General features: G+C 43.2%; 1 protein-coding gene across 1 annotated transcript in view; it reads right to left on the reverse strand.

The window, feature by feature from the left end:
• Window positions 1-3,238: 3,238 nt before the first annotated feature.
• The window catches only part of rspo2 (R-spondin 2), a 54,599-nt gene continuing 39,918 nt past the window's right edge, over window positions 3,239-17,919 (reverse strand). Inside the window, exon 6 of the mRNA XM_041943133.1 lies at window positions 3,239-3,790. Coding sequence (XP_041799067.1) covers window positions 3,675-3,790 — 116 coding nt within the window. The 3' untranslated portion in view covers window positions 3,239-3,674. The remainder of the gene's footprint in view (window positions 3,791-17,919) is intronic.

Raw genomic sequence — 17,919 nt, forward strand, 5'->3', positions numbered from 1 at the left:
TAATGAAAATGCTCTCTGTCAGATTAAAAGGGAGCTTCAGTCTCAGCGACCTAACCACATTCAGCACAAACATTAAAACACACGCACACAGAGGCATGCGTGCACGCATACACACAGCACAGAAGTGGTTTACACAGAGAGGGCCGCTCCTTCTGATGTGTGGATGACTGCTAACCCTCTTAACAACACTGAATACCATCAGTGAGCTGTTTCTTGCAGCAATAGAAAAAAAACAACCCAGTGGATTGATGTCAAAGGAGAAAGGTGAAGGGACATGAAGAGATCCATTTCTCCAAAATGTGAGATGGATTCTCTTTGTACCCTCTTTTTTTCCCCATTGTAGACGCTGCAACGTGTGCTGTAGTGGTGGTCTTGTGCTTAATGAATCCACTTCAGTGCAGTTCCTCTCCGTAAGCCTTTAGGTTTAATCCCCCAGTCTGGAGCAGTGATAGTCTGGCCCAGGGGATGACATCTGTGAATCGTTCATTAACTTGTAACCAGCAGCAGATGTCTTTAAAAACAACTCGCTACATGTACGCCTTCTTTCGTTCCCTGCAACAGTCACTTTTGCTTTGCTTCATGCACTGCTGGGCCCTGGCTACATGGAGTTGTTTATTGACTTCACTTTGGAGAGAATATGCAGTTTAATGACAGTGAAAACTCACATAGCGTTAAGGATTATTTGAAAATAATATGCAATTTTATGAGACATGTAGTGCAATATGGAGTGCTGAAGCTGACAAAATGTGGTAAAAGGTTATTAGATAAGTCAAAGATGTAACTGAATACGAGCTATCCTATTTCCTATTTTCTTTATGCATGTATGATAATGACGTGACCATGACCGTGTGTGTGTGCAGCGTAGTGTGTGAACCTGTCTGTGGGTTGTGGAGCAATAAAGAGGACTTCAGTGGTCGACTATCATAACTGAAAAAACTGCTAAAACTGCACCAGATAATGTTAATCATCCATACAGTGCACTGCATGCTGCTGCAGCATCACTGTGCAGGCCTGAATTCTTGTAACAGTAGCTACAGCATGAACGCTAAGAAGTTATCTAGCTAATGTTATTCACGTTCACAGCATGCTTCTGTCTTCATAACGTTATGTTCATCTTTTTGTCTTCATCAAGGACCATAATGGAAGTTTACAACTTCATTGGCTCATCCTTGAGATTTTGTAGACTTCAATGGCTTGAATGTTTTAGCTACAAGAGTTATGGCGATGCTACAGCAGCACGCAGTATGTGGATGATTAGCACTACATGCACTGGCTGGTGCAGTTTAATGATGAAAGTTAGCTTAAGAGCTTATTTTTATTTACTTCATGATGTGTTCAGTTATAATTTTTGCCTGATAACCTTTTGCATTCTGTCCGTTTCGGGCCTCCATACCACAACGTCAACAGGGTGGAAGTGTTAAGCTGTGAAAATGAATAACATCCCGGGTAAAATATGCAGTGCCACTTTGAACACCTGTGAAAGATGTTCAGCCACTTAAATCTGCTGTGCATTAGGCCTCAAGATGGACATGGAGCATATAAAGAGCAGGGTATTTTAACACTGACAGCCTCCCCATGGAAATATCATGTGTGATTTCAGAGGGGTTAACCAGAGCAGGAAGACTGTGGTCTGTGTCTTCCAGGGTGATATATATGTGACACAACGTGATTCATCTGCTACTGTGTATCCATAAGCTGTCTGGCAGATTTGGCTTTTTTTTTTTTTTCTTTTGGGACAGTGATTATACAGTGTGGATCTCGGCTAAATTAGCCATGACTTGGATCGAAACATTTCTCTTTGCCCATATACCAGGCAGATTTAGCCTTGAGAAGACTTTTATACGTGTTTATTTGATGTTTTGAGAACCATAAAAGTGAATAAGTGGGACGTGCATCGCATAAAGAGGTGATCGAATGTGTGCGCGTGATGAAAAACAAGTGCCACGGCCAAATACATGTTGTTAGGGCATTACAGTATGATGTTGGAAATGAACGAGCCACCAAAGACATGCACTGGATTTGTACCATTCACGAGGATACGTCATAGTGAATTACAAACCCTTGACAGTGCCGTCATGCTGTTAAGGCTCAATCGACCATATCCAATCCTTTGGCTGGAGGTAGCACTTGTGTCATGCAGTGCAACATGATGGATTTCACAAATGTTTTTGAAATCACATAATTGTACACTGAAGTGAAACAAGGAAGCGGGAGTTTCGGAGTTTAGCCACATATATTACAGCCATAGACATAAATGAAAGGCTTCATCATACAGTCACATGAAATGTATTTTAATAAAACACAATGTACACATATGCAGTCCTGTGACCATACATTTGCTGGATCCTAATTCTTAAACCTAGAATATGTCAAAGCATAGTTTATTTGTCTTTTTTTTCTTCTTCTTCTTTAAAACATTGAAATCAGTAGATGAGGTCAAATGAATGTAATACAACACTTTGCGTGACATCAGACAGAAACCTTTTCCACGTGTTAAAGATATGCACTGTTATAAGGAACTCAAAGAATATTTCAGCATATAAGAGTAACAGTATGAGGCAAAAATTCTCACTGAACAAAAAAAAAAAAGTACAAAATAGAATTAATAAATAAATCAAATATATACCATATAAATGAAATAGCTATGTGGCGGCTATGTTTATTATTTGTTTTTAATCATTTTAATCTGTAGCTTGGTATTACAACCTTTTTATCTCTAAAACATTTAGAACGGTGAACGAGTCAATACTGAAAATACAGTAATAAGCTTTCATAATTAGATAAACTATATACACATGAGTCTGTTGCCATGCTAGTCGAACAACTAAATTTCTTTTTTTTTATCCACACTATACAGTTAGAGCATAAAGCGGTCTGAACGTAAACAGTTTGTGCTGAGAATAAAATACTTTGCAACTATGCATGGTAGTTTCTTTAATATTACTCTCAAAAATGTACATAACATAAAGGCCACACATGGGAACGCTCCGTCTCCATTCAGAGGGGAAGGTGAGGGTAGTTGTGACATAAATACAGGAACAAAAAAACAGTCTCTTTCAGTTCAAGATGCCATTTTCTTGTCCATCAGCATCATTTGCTTCAGCCAAATCTCTTTTGTCTGTTCATCCATCTTTTTATTTTTTTTTAAATCCTCCCCGGTTCCCCACCCCCACCCCGCATTTTCCACGAACAGTTTAGCTTGCATAAACCCTCATCACCTCTTCTATCCATCCCCCTCCATTCAGCGCTCCCACCTCCACAGCACCCGGTTGCCCCTCCGTCTTCCATCAACGGTCAATGACATTGTTAATGACGAGAAATGAGTTCAGTAATGTCAACTGTAAATGTCCACAAGGCAAGGGGCGGGGCGGAGAGAACAGAGTCACCTGGCTGGTCACTGCAGCAGGGGGAGAAGCAGCGGGAGGCAGAGGCATGAAGCACGTGTTTGGTGTGTTGATACCGATGTCGCACGGTAGACGCGTATTTTTGTAGTGACGGACTTCTGGGTCGCGGTTGTTGTGTTCTGGAGGGCAGGGGAGGAGGTGGGGTTGGGCTAGAAGGCAGGTGGGGAGGTGGTGGGGTTCGGGATAGTCGTCGGTCAGAATATGGGTGCAGCAGCAGCTAGCAGCTTTGCGTTGGTTCTTTGTTCAATGGGAAGTCCGGAGGTTTAGTTCTCACTGGCTGGTGCGGGCAGAGGCCAAGTGGTCGCTGTGCTGGTTCTGGGCCCGAAACCGCAGCCTCTGCTTGTTCTTCTTCTTTGGTTCTTTGGATCGGTGCTTCCCTGAGCCACCTGGGAATAAAGAGAGAAAAAGAGAGGAACAGTTATCCCTTAAAGCAATATGACCCACATTTGTTAGATTCTCAATGTAATGATCAGCAGAGCTGATCTGGTAGCTTAAGTCATTGTAAAGTCGGAAACAGTGAAACAGTAAATGCCTTGTCTTATAGAGGGGCAGTGTATCAAAAATTCAGCCTTATTCCCTCTTTAGAAAATGCGTGCTACTGGTAGCTAAGTCCTTCAAGGGAGACTGACTGGAGTTGGATTTGAAAATTTGAAAAAGGTGTTGGAATAGACAGAAAACCGCTTCTTGAAAAGTATGCTGATGGCTCATAAGGATTCCAAAAAATCCCTTATAGTGATGTCTAACAAGTTATGAAACATTTGCCAGTGACCTTTATGAGGGAACATCACATATCAGGTCTTTGTTTGCTCCAACCCTGAAGACCGAACCCCAGTTTTAAACAAATGTCTGCTCAGCCCAACACTTTTCCCTGTCACTGCAATAGAGAGGGGGGATAAGTATGGGATGTTGCATAACTCTCTTTCCAAGTTGGAAAGGTCCCCCTGCCCAAGGTTAATACATCCCAGGTTTCACTGGGATGGGCAAGGCATGCTGGGAACTAACTTCCTGCTCTCATGGAAGCTTGTGCGGTGGAGGTTCTGCACCCACGGCTCTCTGTGACAGAGAAAACTCTGGCTACCGAACCACAAGGCAACAATCTGGCTGCCAAGGCCACAAATAAGATAACGAGGTGTGTGTGCGAGATGTATGTGTGCGAGGGGGAGTGAGTGTGAGGGAATTTAAGGGAAAAGAAAATCTAATGGGGGGAAAAGTGGAGTAAGGCTTGGATGATGAGACCCTATCTGGATCCTGATCTAGAAAACAAAGAAACAAGCCACGCTATGGTTCGCTGAGGGGGGAAGCACAGGAAAAGGCTACAGAAAAACAAGCCCCGCTGTTTCGTTGTTGATTCTGGGTCTTATTAGTACACTTGTTCGAGCCTTTGCTCTCACGAAAAACAGGTAACGGAGTGTAAAATGTTGCATTATCTCTAATTGCCTTCTCATATGTGCTGGCATTGCGGTGGCCTTTTAAGCACTACAAAAGACCTATTTCCCATTCTCTGGGCTACACACTATGAGGTACATTTGAAAATATTCACTTGTTTAAGCCGACACGCATGAGAGAGCGAGATATTGCTCTGCTAATAGGGTCTCCCAATGAAAAATACAGATGCATGCAAACATCAAACCATCTCAGAGCTATTTCCTGCAATTAATCTAATCTTGTTATTTTGAGTCACATTGCCAGCCTGAGCCATGGCTATAAAGACTCTCGCGCACGGCTCCCAGTTAAATTCACCGTTGGAAAACGACTTTCACATCTCCTCCATCAAAATCACATGCCCTCCAATTGAAAAATATTACCCTGGGACTTTGTACACTTGCTTAGCTGATGCCACTTTAGATTTTTTGCATGACTTACAGTATGATAATGTTTGTTAAAGTAAATCTGAAGCTGAAAGGCATTTGGCCTATAGGTTCATTTTCCTAACTGTGCTTTAAAGGGGTAATTTTCATTCAAAACAGTGTTGCTAGGTGCCTGATAAACACGGCTTTCAGTGCAATCAACTCAAGATGAATTACATTTGATGGCAATAAAGTGCACGGTGCAGCATTAAACTCCCTCTGTAACGGGCATAGCCTTCGTGGACCATTCCTTGGACGCAAGGCTGCATTTAAACTCAAAAAGCCTGCATTTACAGCAATTTCTTGAAACACAAATACTTATGTGAGAGTTAAGTTAAAAAGTAGTTTTCCTGGCTAGTTCAGGACTGGGCAGGAGATCTGTAATCCAAAGAGTTTTACGCTCTCTGCAACAGCGCTCAAAACACACACTTATATACACAAAAAACAGCAGGACAGAAACAAACTCAGCAGCTGCATATGCAGACTGAGCTACTGAGTTCAAGAGGTATAAAACGCATTAAATAGTAAAAAGTAATAATAAAAAGTAAAATAAAATACAAATTAACAAAAGCTAACGCCTGTTGAAGACAACTATCTCATTAGCTGCCACCTCAGCTTTTGAGTTTAGTGGAACTTTTGCGATTTAAATTATATATTCCAATGTCTTAACTGATAACTGATCTATATCAAATGCAATATAAATAAACCAGATTGATATACAGTATATTTAATCCTTAAGAGTTGTTCAAACTAGTTAAAATGGACAAGAAAGCTGAGAGAACACATGTTGTCGTTAAATCCGGTATTTTTCACACATCCTGTAAAGATTACAGTATTAAAGCATCTGTAGTACCTTTTAGTCCTCACGCAGGTTCCATACCAGTGATCATTCTGAGGTAAAATAACTAAAAGGCACAAACTTAAGCTGTATGTCTTTGTAGGACAGTTGTTTCCAAGGTTTTTGTCTTTGTTCGTCTGTTGCGGCTTTCGTTGCAGCAAGCTGATGACAGCCGTCAGACACTGTACATTCTTCTCACAAAAAAGGAAAAAGTTATGGAAGTCTCTACAGCAGGAACCGAATACACACTGATGCTTGAAGCTTTCCAGTCATCGCTGTTAAATTGCACCCTTGCAAATCACCACATTCTGGATATTGTAAGGACACTGTGCGTATTCTTATATGGGATGCAGAGACAGATCCATGCTCCTGCCAAACAGAAAACTTCAAACCATCACTGTAAGATTAAGTTCTGACCAGTTTCCCTGCAAAATCCAATCCGACAGCAGCATTATCACTGTGTTTCAAGCCTCAGCTCAAACTCCCCGAACTAACTGATGCCACTTCATGAGCTCACCTACACACCTATTCCAGACCATATTTCATAACCCAATCTCAATGCCGACAGCTAGAGGGCAACCAATCCCCACAAAAGCCCCTTCCCCCAGCATCTGATATGCTCCTTATGAGATGGTCTATCATATCTACCCAAGAACTCCCATTTAGCTTTTCCTCAGGGCACTGCGCACTCTGAACACTGAGCTTTCATCATCTCATATTTACGACCGTTGTAATCACTTAAGCTGATTACCAGGGTTCACAGAGGAAACAGTTTAATTTGCCTGGAAAGAAATGATTAAGTCATCTCAATTGCTTTCAAAACCAAGAACAAATTCATAAATCTTACAGCATGTAAAGATAATTTTGTCTTGGAAGGCGCAGAAGGTTTCAAATCATTCTCTGTCTTTGTTTTGCCGTGTAACTGGCACAGTACGGATCAGATCAAAGGAGCATGGCTTTATCACAAAATTAGAATCCGTCTTTATGCTTTTCTTTCCGTTCTGGCTGCATTTACTATCACTACAGCAAACCAAAATTGTTGCGTCTGTTTAGTTTTCCTTCGGAGATACAATCTTCCTCTGCCAGCTTGACGTTTGTGTTTGAGTTTCAAATGAAAAGCTGATCAAACAAACAAACAAAAATCTCAAGAGCTAATCAAAATGTTTTGTATTTGGGAATCAGAAGCAGAGCCTGCGGTAGGACGGTTGTGCGGCGCTGTCAGAAATGACCTTTGCGGAATTCTTTTATGCATCTGCGTCCGTGCATGCGCATTTGTGAGCGATGCACATGCTCTGTGTGCCTGCGCGTCAGTGATCGCGAGCTTCTATATCACCTATGTGAGCTTGAGAAATACTTAGTGTCATTTTCAATCTTTTCAGCTGCCAAACCAGTGAGCAAAAGAATATTAAACTCCTCTGCACGCACTGTGGTGAACGTTCTTCAATAACCTCCCAAAGCCGCCCGGGATCCAACGCTTTTTCTTTTCCTTCCCCATCTTTCTCTCTCTGTCTTTTCCCCCTCCATGTCCCTGTGATGCTATTTGAGGCTCTCAGCAATAATCGAGACGACGGCGTGGTGAAGATCCAACTAAGAGTTAAGCGCTATTAGACGTATCATATTATTAGGCTCGCACTCCAGAATAATATCTCCTTGCGGAACGGCAATATGACTACTTGTCCAACTGATGCACTGAAAGATAATCAGTCAAATCCATATCCAGAGGGAAGGAAGCCAAAGCCAAAGCTCCCTTCATCTGTGTCAAAACTAATATCTTTGTTTTGGAAAAGGGGACCAAACTCAAGAATATACATACGTTTACATGAGAGAAAGTCTGCATTATGCAACATGTCCCGCTGAAATCAGGCGTTCAGTTGCAGTTTTGTCACTGAGGATGCTTTGGAAAAACCTTTTTCTTTGCTCGCCCTGAGGCCACTGTGGGGGTATCTATATGTTACCCTGTAATCACAGAGGCCGTGACCTGCTAAAAAGAGCAATGCACCGACTGTCGGCACAGGCCAAGTGATTTCATCCACTCACGGCTCCGGCGGCAGCGCAGGAATCGAAGGCCTAATCTTATCTCCATTGCTTGAGGTTTGAGAAAAATCGATGGCTGACCTCGAGAAGGCATTAAGACATACGGTAAATGGGATCCTATACTGCTGAAAACTCTCCCCCGCTCTCCTGTTACCCCATCCCTCCACTCGATGCAGACGGTCAATTAATAACTTTCGTAGGACAAGGAGGCAGGGGGCGGGGGGGGGGGCAGAAAAAAAAATCCAAACAATTTTGAAGAAGATTCGGCTGGACTTAAGGAAGGTAAAGCCGGAATTTTTGGCGGCTCGTCTTTTTCATAAACAGGCCAAAGCGGAGGCCATTATTTGTGAGGGAAGGAGAGAACTACTGGCGCCAGTGAGATTTGATTTCAGTGGCAGAAATTGGATTAGCAGCCATTAAGGGCCTGCTCACACATACATTTATAATGCTGTGAAGGGGAAAGGATCTGTAGCCAGCCAGTGCTCTCTGTACTCACACACCGACAACTCCTCCGTCTGGGAAAAGGTTACCGATGCTGACACTGCCCTATACTGCTGCACAACTTAGCTTCCAGTTGATTTATAGGTGGGACACAGTGGTATGACCTCAAGTGACCCATAGTTCATTAAGGCGTGGGCCAAAACTTTTAATGACGCTTTGTGCCGTTGTCTGCTTGCAATGAAATGCTGCAGAAGGGTGATCTGACATTTGAGGCGGAGGGGAACACGGTGCAGATGAGAAGGGTAAAAAGGCAGAAATTTGTAACAAACGCAGGGCTGGACGATGTGAAAAAGCTACGATGTTTGGGAGGAACACTACTGGGAAATACTGCGGCAGAGACACAGACGTCACATGTAGGAAAAAAGAAATCAGGGCTTTGACAGAGAGGACAATCATTTACAAGAAGCTCATCTTGCCAACCAACTGACATGAGGCTCTCTGCACAGCGTCACTTCGCCCTAACAAGGTTACCCTGGATCGCACTCTTTCATTCACTCTTTCATTCTTTCGTTCCCTTTCCCCCCATGCTCTGCTTACTATCACCACGCTGCGAGGCGAGAATGATTTAAAACATACGCATTCCGATTTAAAAAGCTAATGTTGGGATTAGGTCGGTCATTATTTTCTCATCTGTGACCCGGTGGAGGATCTGCGCAGAGATTAAAAAAGCAGGTTAGCTCACCACTCAGCTCTTTGATGCTTCGTTTCACTGACAATAAGTTAAGGCGAAAACCCGACTCGGAGATTAACGTCTCTAAGCGGAGAAGTCCTGGCAAAACATGCATGACTGACACGGTGATTAATATGCCCGATGGTCAGTTCAGACAGCGTGTTTTTTCCCCTCTGGAGAAGGTCGATCACACCAGCTAGGAGTGGCCACAACCTGCCCAGAAAGGCTACACGACAGACGATGACCCCTCACATTAAAGCCTCTCTCCATCAGTCCCGCTCAGTTCAGAGTCATGCTCTGCTGCATTTCACAACACGGGAACTGTACCCTTGCACCGTTTGGGTTACCACCTCTGAGTGCTCAAAGGCAGGTTATCGAGTAGAAACCTTCCATGACAGATATTAAATTATGTCAACATCCAAAAAGTCCAAAAAGTAAGAACTGGCTCCTCTCCTACGCCTTCATTTACAACACTTACGCTGTGTTTGAGAAATGTTGGAAAGTTGGGAATTACTTCTTCCTACCATACTAGGAAAAATTAAATGGAATAATCCCTTAGGTCAGGTTTCCAAGCAGGAAATTTGGGGCACAATTTCTCAGGTTTCTGAGATGTACTTTGATGCTGGGATGTCAGCATGGCATTGAAATCCCTAGAAATATTCCTAAAGTCATTTATATAGTATTGCAAGCTACCATAGCTGGACTGGCCTTTAAGATAATTGATTTGGGCCAGGCTGACAACAAATCACCAAATGATCTTATATCAGAGGTGAGAGCAGTGCTGGACAGGCTATCTGGACCACCGGGTGGGCCGTTTGACAAGGCTGATGCCCCAGCCCTCGCTTCAATAAAAATAACCAAGTGCTGTGTGGCTGCCTGTTGTTGGGTGTTACATCTGTCAGCCTCTCTGTCCCTCTTTTGGTCTGGTCCCTTCTAACTTTACCTGGGCCTTTCCCATCTCTGTTAGGTGGCAGAAGCAGAGAGAACAGCCCACTGAGCCCAGTGAAACCAGTTCAACTGTTTGCCGAGGGTTTGCAGCCGAACAGGTAACACAGAACAACAACAAGGATAACACAAGCAAGGTTTCAGTTTGGCTGGCTGGTCACATCATGTGCCTTTTGTTGAAACGTGTAACACGATGATGTTTTTTTTCACACATAAATAAGTCAACTTAAATTACCAGGAGGTGCATTTCTTCTTTTTCCTTGTAGAACTAATCCCCTATACAATATTACAACAAAAAGTAATCACATATCAGCAAGCCAAGCATTGGGCAGTGGTTCAAAGAAATGTCTTTATGTTTACCATTGGAAAAAAATTACGTACACTTTAAAAGATAAGCAAGAAATGTTTCAGAAAGTGTGGGGGGGTTATATTTGGTATATCAAGAACAAAGATTTGTCTAACTTGCTGAGCGAAACTGGGACAACATAACTACTCCCAGTACAGGACCACAATCAAGAGCTGCACTTTATTTTTCTTTTCTATTTCTTCTTTCACCTCATGGACTCAAATGCTGATTTTGAATGGACCTAATGTCTGTTTATTTGTTTGTTTACTGTTAAATATGTGTGTGTAACCTTGATATATCTGCACAAAACTTCAATAAATATATTGTTTAAAAAAAAAAAGGTAATCACATTACTGTAATGCATGCTCATAAATGCTTTAATGACCAGCACTGCTGTGGCAACTTCCTGAAATTATTCAGTCAAATTGCACATTTTAAGTTGTACTTTTAGTTGCCGGCAGTTGAAACAACTCTCTGCTGTGCACAGAGCAGAAGCGTCCACGGTTTTTTGCTGGTTTTCCCAGGCTGCGTCACTGTACTCACACAGGCAGTCATTTTTATAACCTCCGCAACCTTTGCGGCTCTGAAACTTTAGAACGTCTGTGAAACAAATTTACAGCCTCTGACTTTGAATGGAACGAACAAAAGGGATTGTTGACTGTGTTAACAATTCTGACAGTTGCTTTACAACAGCTTTAAAAAAGTTGTGAAGTGCATTGATTTTGTTGGACTTTTGCTCGTACTGTTAGCAGTTTCAATATACACGACAACTTCAGCACTGAGTCTCCTGACCGAGGGGAGCTGAAGAGGGCCCCACACAGGACCAGATGGTTTCTTACCAATCCATGTTAACGTTTATTAGTTTAAAGCTGCACTAGTCAAGATTTATATGGAAAAACACACCTGGCTTTTCAGCCTAAATTGAATTGAATGGAATGGCATCCTATCGTTGTTATACCACTTTTTCCCCCAAATTAATTGATATTAACAGCTTCATATACACCATGCACAGAAAGTCTTTCATGTAAACTTCACATCAAAATGTACATGTTTCTGCTAAACTGCAATAAGCAGATGCCTCATCCTGAGACAACTGGACTCAGCAACAAAGGCTAGATTCCGTCATCCCAGCGGTAAAGTGGTTCAGCCATTATTTCTAGATGTCTGGTGGGGGGTACCAGACAGGGAGAAGAAGAAATTAGGTCTAATGAGTAAAATGAATATGGTTTCTGGGCTATGACATGCCGCCATCTGTTACAGTTTTCCCACTTCCACTTGAAACTGCCAGAATTTAAAGACGTTAAGAGAGTTTAGCTGCAAAGCATGAATCTGTGCGCACACTGTCGCCCCCTGCAGCATCGAGGGGTGATTTGAATGGAAACCTGGTTTTGAATTAAGGCGTATAACAGATCATTATCTACTGTTTGGAACCTTGCTCTATTGCAGTGGCTTTTACGCAGCCAGTGGTGTCATGAGGGTAACGTCAGCAGCAGCGAACAGGCATCACCAGCGGCCTGCTGAGCCCGATGCGCCTTGAAACCACAGGATTCAGAGAGAAGTGAGCAGCCCCCTCTGCGGTCTGCTATCTCCAGACTGACTCATCGACACATCTGGGCCTAAGTATATGGGGCTCTCCTGCCCCACGGGCACTTGGGTAAATGAAGGATAATTAGCTTTAGTTGACTTTAATGAATGGCTTAATGTTGTGTTTCATTTCTGATGAGAAAAATATAAAGCTCAGCACTTATCAAAGGGAGTTCCTGAAGGCTTGCCGCTGGTGTGGGTCTGTTTGTTTTTGTATTTGTTGTGTGCTCGGGGGCAAGGCAGGGTGAGCTGAAGATAGCTGCAGTGTATGAGGGAGTGGTTTAAAATGTGACCGCAGATCCAAAGATCAGGAAACCTGCTGGGATATACAGTAGCAAATTCATCATTCTAGCTGGGAAATTACTACAGATGTGAACTCTGTTTGTCTTTCCTCAAAGGCAGAAAAAAGGGGCCAAAGCACTCCACTTTGATTTCCATGACCTCTATATCAAGATGAGATCACTATGACGGCTTTGATCCATTTTATAATCCCCACAAGCTGTGATATAAAGCAGAAAGTGTCTCACAGAGTTATGATAGTCGTTCATCTTAGTTTCCGATAAGTGTATTGCACTGAGCTGATGAAATCAATCATTTTCAACAGACACGAGATCCAGCATGGATTTAATGTTCTATTCAATCTGTGATAACAACTGCTCCCAAGCCAGTCTGATATAACTGTCATCTACATTCCCATGTCTCTACTGTGATGCATCACTCGCTGCTGCAGCTCTACATGGTTCATTATCTTTGCTGGGCCATTAAGAAGTAAAAGCTAATAAAAGCTGGACTTGGCAGGTCAGTTTAGTGTACTTTTACACACTCTACCTTCTCGTTTTTACAGCAAATCAGGCTTGGCATCCCTTGACTAATGGAATGAAACATACTCACATCACAGGACCTCACAAGTCTTCTCTCTGTGTAAACCAGCACCCCACCATGATTAACTGTGCACTTTTAAAAGCATCCTCATATGAACATTGGATGAGGGCAGGAAAAGCACATCCTGCAACAGGGGTCACCTCTTCACACTGCTAAAATGCGTATTTGGAACACTTTTTATTTATCTCAGGAGGTGAATCTGCATTTCCACAAGCATAATGTCAGTCTGGGCCTCAGGTAATGGGGAGGGTCAACCCCCAACAGAGGGCCCTGGCTTGGGGATTTGGTTGGCTCATGAGCCTCTAGGTCTTCATGAACAATCCCTTTGCATTATAGTACACCACCCCACTTTATGGAGAGGAATAAAATGGTTGTTAACACAGCCATGGGGGGCACGCAATAAGATGCCCTAAGAGAAGGGGGCTTTCTGCACTCCTATAAGGTGGAGAAGGGAAGGATGGATGAGGGTTTCTACAAACAGTTTGTCAACACTAAACTACTGGCAAATACTCAGCCGGGTAGTACATGCCTACAGCCCATGGTAGGGTCTACTTTGGTACAGTATCTGAGTACACACACAGAAAAATAAAACTGGAATTTCTGGAATTCTCTAAACCCCTCTGATCAAATACAAAATCTCTGTTCATGACCAGCAAGTCCACTGTTTAGTATTCCTCAACCGTGTGCAGGACAGTCCAGGATGCTATCAGAGTTTAGGGTTAGGGTTAACGTTAGCAGCCTCATTGGATCAAACCCTGGCCACACTCATCACCTGAGACAGTGTTACATTTGCAAAACATCAGAGAGCCCTAATCTTAAAAGCCATTTCAATTGCAATGCAAAAATGAAAACACACTGTTAGAAAATATGGACCAGTATATAAGCTAAGCTGCCAAAAGGTCAGATGGTAGAATGCATAAAAGTCTGATCTGATCACTCTGATAATACTAGCACTAATTACCTCTACATGACAATAAAAGAACAATGCTGTGTTTTTATTTCCATGTCTTCCACGGAGATCGTCAACTGGTGAGGACTTCTAATACACTGCAAACTGCAAATGTGCTATGCAGGATTAGAAAGCTTGACAGTAACTAAGAGGGGCAGCATGTTCTGGCTATATTAAGAAAGAAAAAAAGTGACCATGTGTGATCCACACAGTCGCCATCTCCACCATGCATGCAACAACAACAGTGTGCTCACGAGTGTGGAACGTGCGTTCATGTGTGTGCACATGCTCTTCATTCTCTAATTCCACCTGGTCTGCATCCTCCCGGTCTCTGTGGGGCCGTAAGGGAGCTGGGGAGGATATAGGAGGAAATTGTCCAGCTTGATTCCCTCTTTATATCTCATTTCTGCACGAGTCCCTTTATCCCCCCTTCCCTCGACTGGGAAACCCCAGGAGGAAATCCCTCACATGTTTGGACACGGAACACAACTGTCCAAAAACAGGACCAGACCCTAACAAGTGGGGAGCCAAGCTAAGTCAGACGGGCTTAGACATTAAAACAGAGACAGGGGCCATCAGGATCATGCCGCAATCCCTGTGCAATGGCCAGTGATGAGGGAATCAAGCCTGACTGACGCTTTTTGTTTTCTTTGATTGTTCAACTAACTCTGGAAGGACGCTGTCGTTCATTCAATCTCCTCTGATGATCCAACAGACTGCACATATTTGTAGATAAAAATAGTTCATTAGTTCACAGGGGAAGGGGGGGGGGGGGGAAGAGGTAAAACCAACTCAGGAAGGGCTTGATCCTCTCTAAGGCCTGTGCTGCATCAAACACTTGTCAAACACCAGGCAGACAGACAGCTGAGTGGCTCTGACAGATCTGATCACAGACACGGGCAGTAAGAGTCGCCGCCGCTCAGCTCCTCTACCCATGCACCGCTCTCCCACTCTTGTCAATAATCCACCTTCAGCTCTCTAAAACACAAACAGAGGGCTTTGAGGCATATGGCAGACATTTTCTTGTTTTTAGCTGCGTAAGATTACAGTGCAATTTCAACGGTCATTTCAGGGTCTCACCTCGCCATGGAGAGGTTTGTGTACTCCAGAAGGCAGCAGCATCTGCCAGAGATGTTGCAGGGGAATCGAATCAAAGGGAGACTTAAGCTCCCACTAATCTGAAAGAAATGTCTCAAGGTCTGCCGGGATCAGGGTCCTGAACCTTGCCACCCAGCGGGAAGGAGCATTTATGTTTGAAGGGCTTCCGTATACCTGGGAAGGGTTGAGTTTCATTACACCGAGCACTCAATCATGCCTTGAGAATTTCCTTGGAGAGCCATCAAAATATCCTCTGACAAGGAAATAAAACGGGTATTCCTCACATTACAAGACTCAAAATCTTGCATTTTGCATGCATTACATGTTAATACCACTAAATGAGCAACTACAGACTTGAGTAAAATACTTGCCAAAGTGAACTTCCCATTAGAAAGAAAAATTAAAACCTGGAAGAAGATTGAGACTCATTGTAGTGATGTTATAGTGTGTGCCAAAACTGTATATTTATAATTAAATGTATTGCTGATCTAATTCAATTTTAGTATTGATTGTTGTGTCAACACATTGTTTAATATGTAAACTACCAAATGGCATATTCACAATTTACATTCAGTTCAATTTAAATGCTTTCAATACGTGCAACCGCCATAACTGAACAAACACCAAAGATAAGCTCAGGAATGCATCTTGCGCATACACCTGTCTGAATTTACGGAAGTATCACACTCATAGTGGCATATTTTACAGTGAATTCCCCTTTACATGTCTGGCATTTTGTCATCGAGCCCATTTTTCTCCACCTCTCCTACCCCTCTACAAAAGTAATAACAAGAGGCAATAATTTTTTTTTTTTTATGTCAAGTATTCAAGAATATTTTCTACAACTAAGGCAGTCAGGAGCATTTTTGGTTTATGTTTAAAGCTGCTGCTATGAATGTCTTTGTATTAGTACTGAGTCAAATGATGAAGTTTAAAGTGAAAAGCTTTGCTCTCAGTGACAACCTGCAGAAAATTATCATATGATTCTGCAGTTCCCCTCAGCTCCACAGAGCATTTCAGCTTCTTTGACCAAATTGTTTTTGTTTTACAATCTGCAGCTTTACTGTTTTGTTTCACTCTCACCGCTCATATAGATATAGGTTTCAACAGCATCAGGCAGTTATTTTAGGCAAAAAAGCTCTAATAAACCCATTTTATGCTGCCTGGCAGCACCAAACAACACAGAAAGTTAGTGACTAGCTGCTGAACACAGCATTTTAGCCGCTAAAGAGCCAGATATTTTCTTTAGGAGTTGGTGCCATATCAGTTTTATAAGGGGGATGCTATGTCAATGTTATTTTTACAGTTAGGTGCCTGTTTACTGGCTCCAGACCAGCGACCTTCTTTCAACTCGCGTATAAGCAGTTTTTAACCGCAGACAGGCTGGTCTTAGCAGTGGCATTGAGAAAATGCATTCAGGTTAGCGACTTGTGCATCGCTCCTTTAAACTGAAATCGCTAACCTGTGACATCACCTTTGTGTTTTTTGCGCTTTCATGTTGATGGGAGTGCAGTGCTTCTCAGCCCCGGTAAATTGGCCCTGGCCTCTACTTACCACTATAATAGCCGTGCTGTTAGTCTGTGTCCTCCCCTGTATTTGTCACTGTTAGCTCACACACACAGAAAAACACCCAGACCAGAGACGCACACGCAGCCAAAGGCCGGCAGGCCTATACTTGCTGCTTTGTTGTGTCTGCATGTCTGTGCGCTCGGTCCATGCTCATGGACATGAGTGGGTCAGAAGCCACAGCCTCCCTTTGAATCACCAGCTGTAATTAAAAGATTTGATGTCTCTATCAAGACGTCAGTCAATGATGGAGAAAGAGAGGAGAGGAGAGGAGAGGAGAGGAGAGGAGAGGAGAGGGGCTTCTGGCGGCTGAGCCAGTGCAACTGTGCACCAGATGTTTTAAGGCTCCCCCGTTCGGCTCCTCGCCTTCCTTCTTTTTCTCCTCCAGCCAGACCGCTGGAGAGTGCATGCGGGGCTGCCTCATACAATGTGCGCCACGCGAACACATCCTCCTCTGCGACATGCACGTTGTTCTTCAGACAGCGGCGCACTGTGATATGTGATACATGAGTGAGAGAGTGTCATTCGAGTGTGAGACAGGAAAAGAGAATGGAAACAGCGACGAGGAAAAGAGCAGATAATGTGGCGACTTGCTCTGCCTGTGAGGTCTGTTTTTATTGTTTGTCGGTGTCTATTACGTGCGGCTCACGCTCTGGCTACGTGAATGTGTGCGTCTGTAAGTGTATGTGCGTATGCATCCTCATCTGCCTGGTGTGGTGTAGATGTGGAGATGAAAGCGTTTCACGCAGGAGAGCTGGCAGCGGTGCCGGACTGGAGGTCTGGCAGACAGAGAGAGGAGGTGCGGGGATGCAGCACGATCAAACAGATCCCACCAGCTCGGGTTATCTAAATATGAGGTGAGAAAGCCCGAGACAGGGGCCCACCTCAACATAGGGTCAATCTGATATAGGCATTTGATGTTTTTTGACTGGACTGAAGAAGAAACAGATGATATTTTGTGCCTGTATTCAATAAATGTTCCCCATTCCAAATATTTCCAATAAAGTACAAAATTCAGTGTTTTGCTAGAAATATATTCCTGTCAGGGTTGAAGAGCCTCTGAAACTGCCTTTGGAACATCATGGCACACTCCAAATCCATACTAATGAAATGTTTTAAAGCAGGGTGAGCAGGTTTCATTACAGCTTTTACAGATTGCCACCCCTAAAGCTGTTCTGTAAAATCCTTTAACACCTTACTGTATCGATGTCTGCCATCGGCCTGCTGATAGAAAATAAGGACGTTTTTACCAGCT

Source organism: Chelmon rostratus, chromosome 8 (genome assembly GCF_017976325.1).
Source record: "Chelmon rostratus isolate fCheRos1 chromosome 8, fCheRos1.pri, whole genome shotgun sequence".
Classification (NCBI taxonomy): domain Eukaryota; kingdom Metazoa; phylum Chordata; class Actinopteri; order Chaetodontiformes; family Chaetodontidae; genus Chelmon; species Chelmon rostratus.